At 42.8% G+C, this 18,659-nt stretch overlaps 1 protein-coding gene across 3 annotated transcripts in view; it reads right to left on the reverse strand.

Annotated features, from left to right (window-relative positions):
* SART1 (spliceosome associated factor 1, recruiter of U4/U6.U5 tri-snRNP) overlaps positions 1-18,659 on the reverse strand; it is a 64,615-nt gene that overhangs the window by 34,614 nt on the left and 11,342 nt on the right. For all 3 annotated transcript variants that reach the window (XM_075837383.1, XM_075837384.1, XM_075837385.1), the window contains exon 3: positions 6,422-6,476. In XM_075837383.1, coding sequence (XP_075693498.1) covers positions 6,422-6,476 — 55 coding nt within the window. The remainder of the gene's footprint in view (positions 1-6,421; positions 6,477-18,659) is intronic.

Raw genomic sequence — 18,659 nt, forward strand, 5'->3', positions numbered from 1 at the left:
GTAAAGTTAATGCGAGATCATGCTGTGCTGAGTACAAATGGACATGAATGGAGAGAAGTGTATTACGCCGATTGGTCAGCGTCATACACTTCTCTTTACAATGCCCACTTGATCAAAAGTTAAAAAAAAAGCCCAGTTGGGCATTAAGAAACGAATTAGCATACATCTAAAATTGCTCATAACTTGCTCAAAAATGATAGTTTTTCAAAATAAATACCACTTATCTACATTACAGCGCCGATCAGATTATGTAGGAGATAGGGCACTTATAATCTGGTGACAGCCTCTTTAAGGTATAACAGGCTGGTCCCGAAGGGGTTAATGATTTAAAATTACTCAGAATGAGCGGCATGCATGTTCTAATTTTTGGGTCTGTTTTTTTCCTACTATACTTTCAAGTAAATTTGCTATGTAGAAATATAATTTCTACCAAAAATAGCAATTAGACCTACCGGTAATTATATTTCCAGGAATCCATCATGACAGCACCACAGGAGGTTGCCCTATTGACCTCTGTAGGGACAGGAAGACAGAGGTTAAAAGGCCCCTCCCACCACCCACTTGCCAGTGTTTTTCAATTACTACACCAGGATGGATGCAACCCTATTTTATTTCTAGGGATAATAACGGACATGTTAAATGCACAAATCAGAATTCAATAAGGGAGGGATGTAATGGTGCCGTCATGATGGATTCCTGGAAATACAAATTACCGGTAGGTCTAATTGCTATTTTCCAGTACATCCCTCATGACAGCACTACAGGAGCAATACCAGATTATAATGCTCAGGGCGGGACTACGGATTGAAGGACTTTCCGTCCAAAACTTAAATCCATCTCGGACAGAACATCGAGCCTATAATGTTTGTAAAACGTATGATGGCTTGACCAAGTGGCAGCTCTGCAGATTTGGTCCATAGAGGCTTCTCTTTTCTGCCAAGGATGCCGAAACTGCCCTCGTTGAATGGGCTCTGATGCCTTGTGGGGCACATAGTCCTTGGGACTTGTAGGCTTCTTGTATGGTAGTTTTTACCCATCTCGCTGGAGAGCCTTTTGAGGCTTTCTTTCCTCTATTCTTTCCCCCAAAGAGGACAAATAGATTTTTATCTTGTCTCCAGGAGGAGGTTCTATCCAGATACTGAAGAATTGCTCGCCTGACATCCAGGCAATGGAATTTTTCTTCTTGTTGGTTTTTTGGATCTGGATAAAAAGGTAGAATTATTTCTTGTTCTCAATGGAAAGCAGTAGATACCTTTGGAATAAAGGAAGGATCCAGCTTTAGGATGATCTTATCCTCTTGTACTTTTAGGTACGGTTCTATGACTGACAGAGATTGGATTTCTCCAATCCTTCTTGCTGAAGTAATAGCGACTAAGAATGCAGCTTTTAGAGTTAAAAAAATGCATACGAATTGTGTCGAGCGGCTCAAAGGGGGGCTCACAAAGAGTCGTTAACACCACATTCAAATCCCAGGTAGGAACTGATTTCTTTAGGGAAGGTTTCAGTTTAGAGACCGCTTGGGTGAATCTTCTGATCCACCGATGTTCAGCCAGAGGAGTGTTAAAAAAATTACCTAAGGCTGAAATCTGTACTTTTAAGGTACTAGGGCTAAGCCCTTTCTTGAATCCAGATTGTAAAAAATCTAGGATTTTCGCAACGTTGGGAGAAAAGGGGTCTGGTCCTGGGTTTCCATGCCAGGAACAGAATTTCTTCCAAATTTTTTGATAGATTTTTGAGGTAACTTCTTTATGACTTGATAAGATAGTTGAAATTACCTCATCTGACAGACTGTGGTTCCTCAAGATCTGCCTTTCAGGATCCAGGCTGATAATTTCAGAGTTTCTATTCCCTGAAAGAATAAGGGACCCTGGGAGAGAAGATTCTCCTTGACTGGGAGCATGATAGGGTCTTCCAACGCTAGGTATTTTACGATTGGAAACCAACTTCTTTTTGGCCAATAGGAAGAATGATGATGTGCTTTGTCAAATCTTCCTGGATTTTTCTTAATACCATTGGTATTAGAGGAAACGGAGGAAAAGCATAGGCCAGATCCATGTCCCAGGGTTGGGACAATGCATCTACTCCCAATGAGTTGTCTCTGAGATTTAGGGAGAAGAATGTCTCTACTTGAGAGTTTTTCCTCGTGGCAAACTGGTCTATTTGTGGATAACCCCAATTTCGGGTTAAGGACAGAAAGACTTCCCTGTTTAGCGACCATTCTCCAGGGTCTACTTTTTCCTGACTCAGAAAATCTGCTGATAGGTTCTCTGAGCCTTTTAGGTGGACTGCAGAGACTGATAGGACATATTCTTCTGCCCAACTGAAAATTTGTGTAGAGAGGGCCTGAAGAAGAGTGTGTCTTGTTCCCCCTTGATGGCGAAGAAAGGACACTGCTGTCGCGTTGTCCGATAAAATTCTTATATGCTTCCCTTTTATGATGGGTGAAGCTCTTATAAGCGTCTCCCATACGGCTCTTAGTTCTTTGAAGTTTGAGGACATCATCTTCATTTGAACAGGCCATGTGCCCTGAAAGTGCTCGTCTTGGATTACCGACCCCCAGCCATGTTTGCTGGCATCTGTGGTAATCACTACATAAGAAGTTCTCCAGGGGACTCCCTTGTCTATGTTTGTGCAGAGCCACCACAGGAGGGATGATTTCACAGTCTCGGAAATTTGAATTTTTGAATTCAGGGAGTTTTGTTTTCGATCCCACTGGGACAAGATTAGATTCTGTAAGGGTCTGGAGTGAAATTGGCTCCATGGAATAGATTGGATGCAAGACTTCATCATTCCCAACATCCGCATACATTCCCTTATGGAACAGGCGTCTTTCCCCCAAAATTTCCTTACTTCTGCCAGTAGGAGTATTTGTTTCTCTCTTGGGAGGAAGGAATGTTGAAGGGAGGAGTCTAGCAGTACTCCTAAGAAGACCTTCTGTTTTGGGGGAGGAAGACTCGACTTCTGAAAGTTGATTATCCATCCCAATTCCTGTAGTAGGGAAAGAACCTGTGACCGATGACTGACTAAGATAGCCGGAGTATCTGCAGTCAACAAGAAGTCGTCTAGATATGGGATAATTACTATACCTTGACTTCTTATGAATGCCATGATCTCTGCCATAATTTTTGTAAAAATTCTGGGGGCGGAGGAAATGCCGAAGGGGAGGCAGACAAACTGGAAGTGGAGAATGGAAGGACCGTCCTGAATTGCGAATCTGAGGAATCTCTGGTACGCGGGGTGGATAGGAACGGGATAATACGCATCCTTTAAATCGATCGTACACATTGATGCCTCTTCCCTTATTAGAGGAATAGTCGATCTGATAGACTCCATCTTGAATTTTCGATATTTCACCCATTTGTTTAGGACCTTCAGGTGGATTATCGTCCTGTAGGAACCGTTTGGTTTTTTGACTAAGAAGATTTTTGAATAGTGGCCTTTGCATATTTCGTTGTGGGGAACTGGAGAAATGGCTCTCAATTTGAGTAGTTTCTGGACGCCCTGGATAAGGATCTGATGAAGGTCTTTTGCTTGGTACTGGGTTATTAGAAATTTCTCCGGAGGAATGGAGGAAAATTCTATCTTCTACCCTTCTTCTAGGATCTTTAGAACCCAGGGGTTCTGGGTTATTCTCGACCATTTGGGATAAAATTGTAGGAGTCTTCCTCCTATGCTCTTGGCGTCATTGCTTTGAGGGCTGGAATGAATTCCCTGCTCCGAGTCAGACCCCTGAGAGGGAGGACAATATTTTTGATCCACTTCCATCCGTGGTCTTTTTGCCCGGGAGTGGGAGGGAGTCTCTTGAGGAGGGGCGAGGGAGGCTACTGACTGACCCACTTCTTCACGAATCATAGCCCTAAGTTCAGACATGAACGTTTGTTGTTCCTCCTTTAGTATTTTTGTAATACAACACTGACACAATTGTTTCCTATGGGACTCAGAGAAAACAGAAGGTAGGTAAAGTATGGTGTACATACATAAGGGGTCATAACCCTTCCCCAAGGGTGAGACTCACGTGACCCTGGGACATATCTGGAGTTCCATCAGGACGAGGAAGTTCCATACCGCGACAGGTAACAGGCAATGCAATATGCCATCCACAAAAAATAATCCAAGTTAGAGTTATCAGCTCTAACTACATACTTGTGCGTGTCCCTTTAAATGCGGGCGTTTTGAATTTCCCGCCTTCCAAGATGGCCACGGACCGGAAGTAGCCCGACGTCATTTACGGTCGGCTATTCGTCTCCAGCATGTTTTCCTTTGGAGTGCAGCCGCCATAGCTGGCGACTGAGGCTTGCTATGCGGTGCAGCGAGGATCCCTGCCGGTGCGTCCACGTTTCTGGAGCTGCCGGTCCCCGCCTGGTCCGCGGCCAGGCCGAAGCCTGCTTGGGAATCCCCAGCCCCCACACACTACCCGAACCCTGCCTAGGATTCCTCCGGTAGGTGTCTCAGGGTGGGAGCTAAGGGACCCCTCGTTCGAGGGGTGTTAGCCTGGGCTTTAGGGGGAAGAGAAGGGGGGAGTACACAGACCCCACGATCTTGCCCCATGCCCGAGTTTCTTTCCTGCAGTAACACAGGAGCGACGTCTCTCTGCTCCTGACCCTGTGGGGACAGGAAGAACACTGGCAAGTGGGTGGTGGGAGGGGCCTTTTAACCTCTCTGTCTTCCTGTCCCTACAGAGGTCAATAGGGCAACCTCCTGTAGTGCGGTCATGAGGGATGTACTGGAAAACATTGATTTATCAGGTTAATGATAATGGACTATTTTTTTTTAATAGACATTACTGTATATACACAGTCGAGTCACATTATTTTGACCACCAGCTAATATCCAGAGTAACTGCTGTGTGATGAAGGTGCTGGTAGGTAGTCTCTGGAGCCATGCTGACTGCACTGAATCCCACATTTGCTGGAGGGTGCATGGGGAGGATCCATAGAGTGAACATGACGGTCGAGGTGGTCCCACAGATGCTCAATTGGGTTCAAGTCTGGCAAATTACAGGGCCAGGGAAGTACTTGGAAGTCTTGGTCGTGCTCTTCCAACCAGTTGGACATTTCTAGCAGTGTGACATGTCGCATTGTCTTGCTGAAAGATTCCATCTGCCCCAGGGAAGACAAACGGCATGTATGGGTGGACGTGATCTGCAAAGATGGAGTCATACCCAAATCGGTTCAGAGTGCCTTCCACATGGATAAATGGGCCCAGAGAAAGCAATGAAACAATTCCCCAGACCAAAACCCTGCCGCTAGCAGCTTGTGTTCTTCCAGCAATGGTTGCAGGGCGTTTGTTCTGAGGTTTCTCATCTGACACGCCAACGTCCATCCGTTCGATGAAGCAGAAAACGTGACTCATCGGAGAAGGCAACACTTTGCCAATCATCGGCGGTCCAATTCTGATACTGCCGTGGAAATTTAAGTATTTTTTTCCGATGCAACTTTGTTAGTATAGGATCAGTGACATCTATCTGCTTCGGAGCCCGATACGCAGTATGGTTCGCTGAACTGTATTAGACACACGTCTGGTAGCCCCTGGTTGATTATCACGGTGACTTGCTCCACTTTAGCAAGTCTTTCGGCCCTTGCACACCTTCGTAGGAGATGTTCACCTCTCACATCAATGGCACGTTGTGCTTGTCTGTTATTGTCAATGGTGCCATTTGTCCACTCACGATACACTTTCACCGCAGCAGCACGTGAACAGTTCACAAACTGCGCTGTTTGAGAAACACTGCCACCCTTGAACCGAAAGCCAAAAATCATCTCTTTTTGCAACTAAAATCGCCCCTTTTACCCATGGCAACGAGTGATTTGTGTTTGACAGCCTATCGCACACCATATATACACACACCAAGCCAGCCCATGACATGACTTCCTTCATGGGCTACGCGCTGCAGACATCGAAAGTAGGAGGTGGTCATAATAATGTGACTCGACTGTGTAAATAGAGATAGGAGAGCAACACGGAGGAGATTATACAGCAGCACAGACCAGAAAACACTTTCCAGGAAGCTGCCGCAGCAAGTTTCTTTCTCTCTCTGCTTCTGCTACCTCCTCTCCCTCCTCTTCATGGACTTGTATGGGCAGCGTGAATGTCTTAGTCTGCTTCCCCCTCCCCTTTCTGTATATTTCTATTGGCAGGCAGTAAAGAAACACCCCATTTTCTGCAGTTCATAAATTCTGCTCTGTAACTAGGGATGAAATTTGTTAAACAACCTAGTCGCAGTAACATAATTTGCAAGGATAAAACATGTACATTTTAACAGTAAGTAAATTGCAAAAGTTGATCTATATCCGGTATACTATTAGATCATGCATAAGTGGTTTGAAAAGTTAGTGCTCATTTAAATAATTTTGTGAAAGCAAGGGTTGAGCTTCACTTCACAAATGTGTAGCATAAAAAAAAAAAATAAAAAAAAACTTACTTTGTTTCCTCAATGCTCAATGATGAATCGCCACCTGAAGACTTTGGAGCAACACCTGTACAATAAATTACATGTGGTCATTATCGGACTTCCAAACAAATGCTATTGCAAAACAATTCTGTCATCTGCAGTATCCACGTCTATTTTAAAGAGGGAAACCCCATTTAACTTATTTATTAATGATATAGAGGATGGGATTAATAGCACTACTTCTATTTTTGCAGATGACACCAATCTATGTAGTAATGTTCAGTCCATAGAAGATATTCGTAAATTTCAAGCTGATTTGGACACACAGTGTTTGACATTTATCTACACAAAACCGCATTTGCCAAGCAGATACTCAAATTCCGCATCTGGGTACCAACAATCCACATGCATCATATATCTGAGAGGGAGCTACACTGGGGGAGTCACTTGTTGAGAAGGATCTGGGTGTACTTGTAGATCATAAACTAAATAACAGCATGCAATGTCAATCAGCTGCTATAAAAGTTTGAAAATTTACAGATTAAAAAAGTTAAACCTATTTAGCCTTGAAAAAAAGACGACTAGATTAACTTATATACATATATGAATGGTACATACAAAAAATATGGTGAAATCCTGTTCCATGTAAAACCCCCTCAAAAATCAAGGGGGCACTCCCTCCGTCTGGAGAAAAAAAAAGTTACAACCTGCAGAGGCTACAAGCCTTTACTGTGAGAACTGTGAATCTATGGAACAGTCACCGCAGGAGCTGTCACAGAAAGGGACAGTAGATGGCTTTAAAAAAGGCTTAGATAATTTCCTAGAATGAAAAAATATTAGCTCCTATGTCAATGTGTAGAAATTTTGTTTCATCCCTTCCCTCTTTCCCATCTTTTGGTTGAACTTGATGGACATGTGTCTTTTATCAACTGTACTAAATATGTAACAGAACGACAGTACTGCTCACGGTTTCATTCATAGAAATACACCTGTATTCTACAGCGTGGAGAGATTCCAACAATATGAAATTTGACATTGATCCAGCACTATTTCCATTTGCAGGGAGACCAGATAGCAGGTAATGGACCGCGATTTATGGTGATGATATATGGACCGCATGTCGGACGCATTTCCCAGACAGAACACAGTTCGGGGAGCCGGGCTCCTATCATAGTTATGTATGACGCTAGGTGTCACTGCCTCCCCGCGGGAATACGGTCCTGTACTGAAACATGCGCCAGCAGTGACTCACAGAGTCATACATAACTATGATGCTAGGAGCTCGGCTCAGAGTCGTGTTCAGTCCGGGAAACGCAGCTGACATACGGTCCTTATATCACAGACCGATCACGGTCGTATGCCTGAGGCCTAAGTCTGTGTGGGTGTACATATTCCCATAGACATTGAACCAGTGGAGGATCGATCGTTGTGACAACCGCTAGAACAAAATAGCAGTGTCACTAGGAAAGCGCTGTGCAACTTAGTTTGACAGCTTTGGTCGGTTAATTAGTCATTGGTCAACCACGCAGCTGTTGAAAAAAAGTGGTCTAGCGCTATGCCCCATATATTTATGCGGATACAACACTCCAACAACCTTTGCTGGAAAGCTGTTCCATGGATTTATCTTGATTACATTATTTTTTTTACAATAGCAGAGGGAACAGCCAATGAATAGAAAAAAAATACATTGCCAACATGGACGCAAAAACTGGATTTTTTGAGCACTCACCGTAAAATCCTTTTCTCGTCCAGTTCATTGGGGGACAGACCGTGGGTATATGGTGTTGCCACTAGGAGGCTTGACACTAAGAATTGAAAAAGTGGACCCTTCTACAAGGAGATAAACCTCCCACAGACACCGCTATTCAGTCTCAGCTTAATGACCATAGGAGGCAGACATTCCACGATAGGGGAAAATAAAAAGTCACGTGGGGCCGTGTCGGAGCGTCATCACTATTAGAAAAGCTCCAGCACTTCCGGGAACAATTCACGAGGTTTGAACCGCACCATTTAGTACAGAATTTTTAATTAAAGGTTAAAGGTATATTAGTAAGTTACTTCGTTTCACATAAATATATTATTGCAATGCAATTTTTGGTCCCCGGATAACCCCTTTAATTTTCAAGAGAGAACATTCAGATTCCAGGCTGCCCAAGGAAGAGAGATGTTAAACTACCGAAATCCTATAGACTGATGTCCCCGTTGACCTCTGATATTAAAATCCTGGCAAAAGTCCTAGCGCTTAGAGTGACCAAAGTGGTGGGCTCGATAGTACATGAAGATCAATCGGGATTCATGACCACAAAATCCACGGCGGTGAACCTACGAAGGTTGTTTCTGAATTTACAGGTGCTCTCGGATAACCCCGCTGGAAGGGCAATATTAGCGTTGGATGCGGCTAAAGTGGTCAATAGCGTTGAATGGGACTACATCTGGCAAGTATTAGATAATATGGGATTTGGTTCTAACTATATAAAAATGGGTTCAGCTGTTGCATGTGGCCCCAACAGCAAGAATAAGAGCAAACTGCGCTTTATCCAGGAGACTCATCAGCAAGGGGAACAAGTCAGGGATGCCCGCTTTTGCCACTGTTTGCTCTAGCGGTGGAACCATTAGCTTGTGTAGCGCGTCAACATAGGGAAATACAGTGTTTTAAATATGGCGAGCTGGAAGAGCGCATTGCTCTCTATGGAGACAACATTCTGGTGTTTATGGCAGATACCGACACCAAACTTCTAGTGGTGATGGAGGTTTGGAAACTTCCCGGGACTGTCCATTAATTGGACGAAGCCAGCTCTTATGCCAATAGACCCGGTGAGAATACCCAGTGATGTGACGGGGTGTCTATACCAGTAGTGGCCCCATTTGAATATTTGGGGGTAAAGGGGTCGGCAAAAGTGCTGGATTATCTACCTCCGAACGTTTCACCAATGCTGCCCAAAATTAAGGCCCTGGTGGAAGCTTGGAACAGCCTCTTTCGGCATTGTGGAGGACCCATTTAATAAAAAACTATTCTTATGCCCCAGGTGTTATACGTGATTCATAATTCCAAACATTGGTTCAGGTGGTTATATAAATCGGTTTATAGACATTGTGTGGAAGCAGGGAGTGCCTAGAATAAAGCTAGAGAAACTACAATTGCCGAAGGATGAGGGAGGTCTTGCGTTAAATGCATGGATCGATTATCTTGCTGCACAGTGCCAACATTTTTTAAGTTGGGATGATACGGAAAAATGGGGGGGGGGGGGGGGTACGCGAGTTCTCTCTTATTTGGGGGAGGGCTAAGCCCCATACCTATAAGAGGTTAGCAAGAAACAAACAAACAAACAAACAAACAAACAAACAAACAAACAAACAAACAAACAAACAAACAAACAGACGTTGCTCTTAATACACAAGTTATGGGGGCAGAGCAAACAGATACTGGGGCTGGGGGAATGCAGTAACTATACTCCGTTGTGGAAAAAAACGTTTTTTTTGTGGGAATTATACCAATTAGAACGCATGCAAGGGTGGGAACAGAAGGGAATACTGAGTTTAAAGGGAATGTGTCGCAAATTAAACTTTTTTTTAAAGTTACTTAATTTTATTTTAAGTTTTTTGCTGTATTTTTTTTTCTTCCACATGGTGGAATGTACTAAAAATTAAAGAATTTGACATGTTTTCCTATGTTGGCCACCCCTCTGGTGGCCAACATAGGAAAACATGTCAAATTCTTTAATTACAACAAGGCGAATAAGTTAAAGCAATCCGACTCACAGCTGCTGTAAATGTGGGAGGTAATCTCACCCCCTCCCTATTTTTGTCTACAAGCCAGGAAAAGGTGTCTTCACATTGATAAGCAGTGTCCGGCTTCCATTTTGAGAGTGATTGTACACCAAAAGGCGAAGGGTATGTTCACACGCTTACTAAAAAACTTCTGAAAATACGGAGCTGTTTTCAAGGGAAAACCGCTCCTGATTTGCATCCATTTTTTAAACAAACTCGTGTTTTTCACGGCCGTTTTTTGGAGCTGTTTCTCTAGAGTCAATGAAAAACTATTCCAAAAACGTCCCAAGAAGTGACATGCACTTCTTTTTCGCGGGCTCCTATCAACGTGCAGTTTTTTTAAAATGGTGTAAAAAAAAAACGCCCGGTCGGAACAGAACGCCGTATTTCCCATTGAAATCAATGGGCAGATGTTTGTAGGCGTTCTGCTTCCGATTTTGTAGCTTTTTTTCGGGACGTTTACGGCCCGAAAAACGGCCCGTGTGAACATACCAAGAATGATGAAAGTGAAGTGAATGACTTTAATTGACTGGATCACATGGCGTGTATTTGACAAGTTTTTTTTTGCACATTTTACATGCTAAAAAAAAACCACTTGATTACACTCGAGTTTTTAAAAAACCACATTGTGTAAATAAAAGTAGTGTCAAGTCAATTCCTTAGCACGTAAAATGTGACAAAATGTTCCCAGTCAATGGGAGTCCTAATTATGTGAAAAACACAAAAAAATATGAAAATCTAAATTTTTACAAGGCATAAAAGGACAAAAAACGCCAACATTTGAAAAGACATTTCCCCCCAATTACCACATACTGTTTGGACACACGGCAGAGCTCAGAAGGAACGCAATTTGGCTTTTGGAGCTCAAGTTTTGCTCCTATGGTTTTTGGGTGCCATGTCGCATTTGCAAAGCCTCTGTGGGACCAACACTGTGGAAAACTCCCAAAACTGTCCATTTGGGAAACTACGCCCCTCAAGGAATTTATCGAGGGGTATGGTAAGCATTTTGACCCCATAGGTTTTCTGCTGACTTTAGTGTAATAAGGCCATGAAAATGTAAAAAAAAATTTCTAATAAAATGTAGATTTTTCCATTTTCACAATAAATAAAAAGAGAAAAAGCACGACAAAATTTGTAAAGGAACCACTTCTGAGCACAGCAATACCCCATATGTGGCAATAAACTGCTGTTTGGACCCACGGCATGGCTTTGAAGGGAGGGAGTACCATTTGGCTTTTGGAGGTCAAGTTTTGCTAGAATGGTTTTCCGGTGCCATGTCACAATTGCAGAGCCCCTGAGGGACCAAAACAGTGAAAAGCCCCCAAAAGTTACCCCATTTGGGAAACTACACACCTCAAGGAATTTAGCGAGGGGTATAGTGGGCATTTTAACCCCCACAGGTTTTTTGCCGAATTTTGTGGAATTAGGCCATGAAATTGAAAAGCTAAATTTTTTCCAGTAAAAGGTGGACATTTTAAATTTGTTACAGGGGAATAAGGAGAAAAAGCACCCAAACATTTGAAAAGCAATTTATCCCGATTACAGCAATACCCCATAAGTGGTCATTAACTGCTGTTTGGACACACTGCAGGCCTCAAAAGGGAAGGAGCACCAGTTTGAGCTCAAATTTAGCTGGAATGGTTTTTGGGTGCCATATCACATTTCAAAAGCCCCTACGAGTACAAAACAGGAGCCCCCCATTTGGGAAACTACACACCTTAAGGAATCTAGTGGTATAGTGAGCAATTAGACCCCACAGGTCTTTTGCAGAATTTATTGGAATCGGGCCGTAAAAAAAAAAACACTTTCCACCAAAAAGTTGAATTCTCTCATTTTCACAAGGGATAAAACGGAAAAAAAAAAAAAAAACAAAAAAAAAACATCACACCCAACAATTGTAAAACAATTTTTCACCGAGTACAGCAATATCCCATATGTGGTCATGAACTGCTATTTGGACACACAGCAAGGCTCTAAAGGGAAGAAGCGCAATTTATTTTTTGGAGTAGAGATTTTACAAAATTAGTTTTCTGACACCATGTTCAATTGAGGTACCAGTACAGTGGAAAGCCCCAAAAAATTACCCCATTTTGGAAAATACATCCCTGAAGAAATTTATCTAGGGGTATTGTGATCATTTTGACCAGACAGGTGTTTTGCAGAAAATTGTGCACAGTGGATGTTGGATTGAAAATTGTCATTTTTCCAGATATGCCATTTCAGTGACCAATAGGTTGTGCCAAGTTTGTGCCACAGGTTCTCGAAAATATAGTAATACCCAATACGTGATCATAAACTGCTCTTTGGGTACACCGACAGGCTCAGAAGGACCGCCATTTAGCTTTTGCAGCGCAGATTTTGCTTGGTAGTACTTTCGTTTGGGGTTTTACTGGTATTTCATCTTATAATGTGGCGGGTATATATATATAAGCTGGGCGGAGTACATCAGGGTGTATGTGTTAGCCGGGCGGAGTACATCAGGGTGTATGTGTTAGCCGGGCGGAGTACATCAGGGTGTATGTGTTAGCCGGGCGGAGTACATCAGGGTGTATGTGTTAGCCGGGCGGAGTACATCAGGGTGTATGTGTTAGCCGGGCGGAGTACATCAGGGTGTATGTGTTAGCCGGGCGGAGTACATCAGGGTGTATGTGTTAGCCGGGCGGAGTACATCAGGGTGTATGTGTTAGCCGGGCGGAGTACATCAGGGTGTATGTGTTAGCCGGGCGGAGTACATCAGGGTGTATGTGTTAGCCGGGCGGAGTACATCAGGGTGTATGTGTTAGCCGGGCGGAGTACATCAGGGTGTATGTGTTAGCCGGGCGGAGTACATCAGGGTGTATGTGTTAGCCGGGCGGAGTACATCAGGGTGTATGTGTTAGCCGGGCGGAGTACATCAGGGTGTATGTGTTAGCCGGGCGGAGTACATCAGGGTGTATGTGTTAGCCGGGCGGAGTACATCAGGGTGTATGTGTTAGCCGGGCGGAGTACATCAGGGTGTATGTGTAAGCCGGGCGGAGTACATCAGGGTGTATGTGTAAGCCGGGCGGAGTAAATCAGGGTATGTGTAAGCCGGGGCGGAGGACATCAGGGTATATGTAAGCCGGGCGGAGGACATGAGGGTATATGTAAGCTGGGCGGAGGACATCAGGGTATATGTAAGCTGGGCGGAGGACATGAGGGTATATGTAAGCTGGGCGGAGGACATCAGGGTATATGTAAGCTGGGCGGAGTGCATCAGGGTATATGTAATATGTGCGGGTACATCAGGGTATATGTAAGCTGGGCGGAGTACATCAGGGTATATGTAAGCTGGGCGGAGTACATCAGGGTATATATGTAAGCTGGGCAGAGTACATCAGGGTATATACCTAAGCTGGCGGAGTGCATCAGGGCGTAGTAGGATGATTTAATAATGGGGTGAATTAATAATCCATGGATTGGTGTGGTGCGCTTTGAACCAATCCTTTATGCACAGGCCGGGTTATTTTGGGTATTATACAAAATATTTGCGCTCTAGTATTGCCTAATCTTTGACTTCTTCACTAGCCCTATAAGGCCCTACAGTTTCCTCATCTCCGCTGCATCTACGGGGTCCAGCAAATTTGAGGTTTTTAGTGAAAAACTACTAGACCTCAAAAATTAGCCTGGGCCGTTCATGTAGCGTCATTGAGTTGAGTCATAACGTGTTATTTTTCCGGTGACGGAGCTGTGTGAGGGCTTTGTTTTTTGTGGAACGAGCTGTAATTTTTATTGTTTCCATTTTGGGGTACATGCAATTTTTTTAAATCACTATTTATTCTATTTGTTGAGAGACGAGGAAACCAAAAAACAGCAATTCTAACATTGTTTTGTTTCTTATTTTTTTTACAGTATTCCCTGTGCAGTATAAAACATGTTAACTTTATTCTGTGGGTCGATACAATTACAACGATACCAAATTTATATATTTTTTTTTACGTTTTACTACTTTCCCACAATAAAAATACTCTTTTCTAAAGAAAAAAATAAATCGTGTTTTAGCGTCGCCATGTTCTGTCAGCCATAACCTTATTTTTCAGTTGATATTGCTGTGGGAGGGCTTGTTTTTAGCATGACGAACTGTAGTTTTTGTGGGTACCATTTTGGGGTACTTGTGACTTTTTGATCACTTCTTACATTTTTTCATTCCAGGTAATTATCTGAGCCTTTGTTAAAGCCATCTACTGTAGCTACTGTGACCAGCTCCTGCGATCAGCTATTCCAGAGTAATGAAGGCTTGTCACCTCTGCAGATTGAACCTTTTTTTCTATAGGGAGAGGGAGTGCCCCCTTTTCTTTTTTTTTTGGGGCGGGGGGGGGGGGGGTTTACATGGAAACTGTTCTCTCTATATTTCTTGTATGGGCCATTCCTATATACGTTTATAATGCCCCCCCCCCTTAGTCATCACTTTTCAGGGCTAAATAGGTTTATTGCATTTTTAATCTTTCCTCATAACTTAGATTCTCCATGCCCCTTATTAGCTTCGTTGCTCTTTGCATTTTTTCCAACTCCAGGACATCCTTTCTATGAACTGGGGCCCAGAACTGAACTGCATATTCTAGATGAGGCTGCACTAATTCTTTGTAAAGTGGTAATATTATATCCCTGTCCCGCGAGTCCATGCCTCTTAATACACGACAATATCTTGCTGGCCTTTGAAGCAGCTGATTGACATTGCATGCTGTTAGTTTATGATTTACAAGTACACCCAGATCCTTCTCAACAAGTGAATCCCCCAGTGTAGCTCCCCCTAGGACATATGATGCATGCAGGTTGTTCGTACCCAGATGCATAACTTTACATTCATCTACATTAATCTTCATTTGCCAAGTGGATGCCCAAACACTTAGTTTATTTAACCCCTTAATTACCAGGCCATTTTGCACGTTAACGACCAAGGAATATTTTTGGTTTTTTCACGGACGCATTCCAAGAGTCGTAACTTTTTTTTTTTATTCCGTCGACATAGACGTATAAGGGCTTGTTTTTATCGCTACGAGTTGTATTTTGTAATTATACAATTTTTAGATGCTTATAATATATTGATTAACTTTTATTAACTTTAATTTAGGAGAGAATTGAAAATAAGCAGCTACTCAAGCATTAATTTTCACGTTATAAATTTACGCCATTTACTATGCAGCGTAAATAACATGTTGACTTTATTCTATGGGTCGGCACGATTAGGGGGATACCAAATATGTAAAGGTTTTTTATGTTTTCCTACGTTTGCACAATAAAAAGCCTTTTTTAAAAAAATGACTTGTTTTTGCATCGCCGCATTCCAAGAGACGTAATTTTTGTGGGCCAATGTGTAATTTTCATTAGTACTATTTTGGAGTACATAGGACTTCTAGATTAACTTTTATTTAATATTTTATGGGGGGAATGGGAGAAAATAGAGAATTTTGCCGTTGTTTTTTGCGTTCATCCGGCGGTTTAATTAATGTGTTCATTTTATTGGTCAAGTCGTTACGATCGCGGGGATACCATACATGTGCATGTGTTATTTGTTTTGACACTTACTAAATAAAACCACTTTTTGGGCAAAAAATTTAGTTTTATTTGATTTTGACAAATGTTTTTTTTTTTTTTTTTTCACACAAACTTTATTTAACTGATTTAAATTATTATTTTTTTTAGTCCCACCAGGGGACTTCACTATGCGATCTGTTGATCGCATATATAATGCTTTGGTATACTTAGTATACCAAAGCATTATTGCCTGTCAGTGTAAAACTGACAGGCAATCTATTAGGTCATGCCTCCGGCATGGTCTAACAGGCAGATGCTGAAGGTAGACCTGGGGGTCTTTGCTAGGCCCCCGGCTGTCATGGAAACCCGACGGCGACCCGCGATTTCTTTGCGGGGGCGCCGATGGGGTGACAGAGGGAGCTCCCTCCCTCTGTCAAACACATTAGATGTCGCTGTCACTATTGACAGCGGCATTTAATAGGTTAAACTGCCGGAATCGGAGCGCGCGCTTCGATTCCGGCAGTTGCAGTAGGAGCCAGGCTGTGTATAACAGCCGTGCTCCTGCCGCTGATCGCGTGGGTACAGTGGAAGTGCCCACGCGATCACAGGACGGATGTATCCGTCCTCCTGCGCGAACTACCAGCTGCAGAGGACGGATATATCCGTCCTTCGGCGTTAAGGCTTTAAATTGGCTTGCAATTCACGAACATCTTCCATAGACTGAACTATATTACATAGCTTGGTGTCATCTGCAAAAATAGAAATAGTGCTATTAATCCCATCCTCTATATCATTAATAAATAAGTTGAATAATAGTGGTCCCAGCACTGAACCCTGGGGTACAACACTCATAACTGGGGACCATTCAGAGAAGGAATCATTGACCACAACCCTCTGGATACGGTCCTTGAGCCAATTCTCAATCCAATTACAAACTATATACTTTCTAAACCTATAGTCCTTAATTTACCCATTAGACATCTATGAGGGACAGTGTCAAATGCCTTTGCAAAGTCCAAAAAACACTATATCCACAGCGGCCCCTCTGTCTAGGCTTCTGCTCACCTCTTCATAAAAAACAAAATCAGGTTGGTTTGACAACTTCTGTTCTTAGTATTATAAGTGACAGCCATCACGGATTTACCATATGTCACATACTCCTGGTGTTAAGTTATTGAATCAAACCGATACAGATTAGTACAGAATAGGGTTGTCACGATAACAGAATTTCAACTTAGACAGCAAAAATTATGTAGTATTGCGATGCGATACCAAAACGATGCTTTGCCAATAATAATTTAAAAAAAAAAAGGTTCACAGTGGACCAACACCAGCAGATGACATGTCTGCCCAAACCAACACTGACTGTGGAAACTTCACACTGGACCGCAAGCAACTTGGATTGATGCCTCTCCACTCTTCCTCCAGACTCTGGGACCGGGATTTGCTAATGAAACACAGAAATTACTTTCATCTGAAAACAGGACATAGGACCACTGAGCAACAGACCAGTCATTTAACCACTTAATGACCAGCCTATTCTAGAGCTTAAAGAGGCTCTGTCACCACATTATAAATGTCCTGTCTCCTACATAATGTGATCGGTGCTATAATGTAGATGACAGCAGTGCTTTTTATTTAGAAAAACGATCTATTTTTACCACTTTGAGCGTTTTTTAGCTTTAGGCTAATGAGTTTCTTAATGCCCAAGTGGGCGTTTTTTTTACGTTAGACTAAGTGGGCGTTGTACAGAGGGGTGTATGACGCTGACCAATCAGCGTCATACACTTCTCTCCATTCATTTACACTGCACTAGCGATATAGCTATATACATTACCTCCAGCCAGGACGTGATGTCTATTCAGAATCCTGACACTTCTGAATCTTTTCTGTGAGATTACAGCAAGGCAAACGTAATTGCGTTTGAAATGACAGGTTACATCGTAATCTCACGAGACAACACCTGCTATAAATCACACAGGTGCTACAGAAGTGGTCAGGATTCTGAATACACATCACGTCCTGGTTGGAGGTAATGTATATTCATTGTCAGGACAAATGAGTAGCGTTATAGTGTGTTTATGTAGCTGCACATAGCGATATAGCTATATCGCTATGTGCAGTGTAAAAGAATGGAGAGAAGTGCATGACGCTGATTGGTCAGCGTCATACACTCCTCTGTACAACGCCCACTTGGTCTAAAGTAAAAACACGCCCAGTTGGGCATTAAGAAACTCATTAGCATAAAGCTAAAAAAAAAATCGCTCATTAAGTGTTAAAAATAGATAGTTTTTCTAAATAAAAAGCACATTCGTCCGTAATGGATGGACGTATTTCGGCTGCAAGTCCCGGACCGAACACACTGCAGGAAGCCAGCTCCTAGCATCATAGTTTTGTACGACGAATGGAGTCCCTGCCTCTCCGTGGAACTACTATCCTATACTGAAAACATAATTACAGTACGGGACAGTTGTCCCGCAGCGAGGCAGGGACTCCTAGCGTCATACATAACTATGATGCTAGGAGCCCGGCTCCCTGCAGTGTGTTCGGTCCGGGACTTGCGGCCGAAATACGTTCGTCCATTACGGACGTAATGTGATCGTGTGAATCCAGCCTTACTGTCACCTACATTACAGCGCCCATCTCCTTATGTAGGAGATAGGGCACTTATAATGTGGTGACAGAGCCTCTTTAATGACGAAGCCATTTTTTTACGTTTTTCCATTGTCTCATTCAAAGAGCTAAAGCCTTTTTATTTTTGCGTCGACATAGCTGTATAAGGTCTTGTTTTTTGCGGGACAAGTTGTAATTTTTAATAGCACCATTTTGGGATACATAGAACTTATTGATTAACTTTTTTTCGGGGGGGGGGGGGGGGGGGGGGGAGATAGAAAAACACTGCAATTTCGTCACACTATTTTGCGTCCTAAATTTACGCCATTTACCGTGTGGTATAAATAACACAATAACTTTATTCAGTGGGTTGTTGCGATTGAAACAATACCAA

Source organism: Rhinoderma darwinii, chromosome 9 (assembly GCF_050947455.1).
Source record: "Rhinoderma darwinii isolate aRhiDar2 chromosome 9, aRhiDar2.hap1, whole genome shotgun sequence".
Classification (NCBI taxonomy): domain Eukaryota; kingdom Metazoa; phylum Chordata; class Amphibia; order Anura; family Rhinodermatidae; genus Rhinoderma; species Rhinoderma darwinii.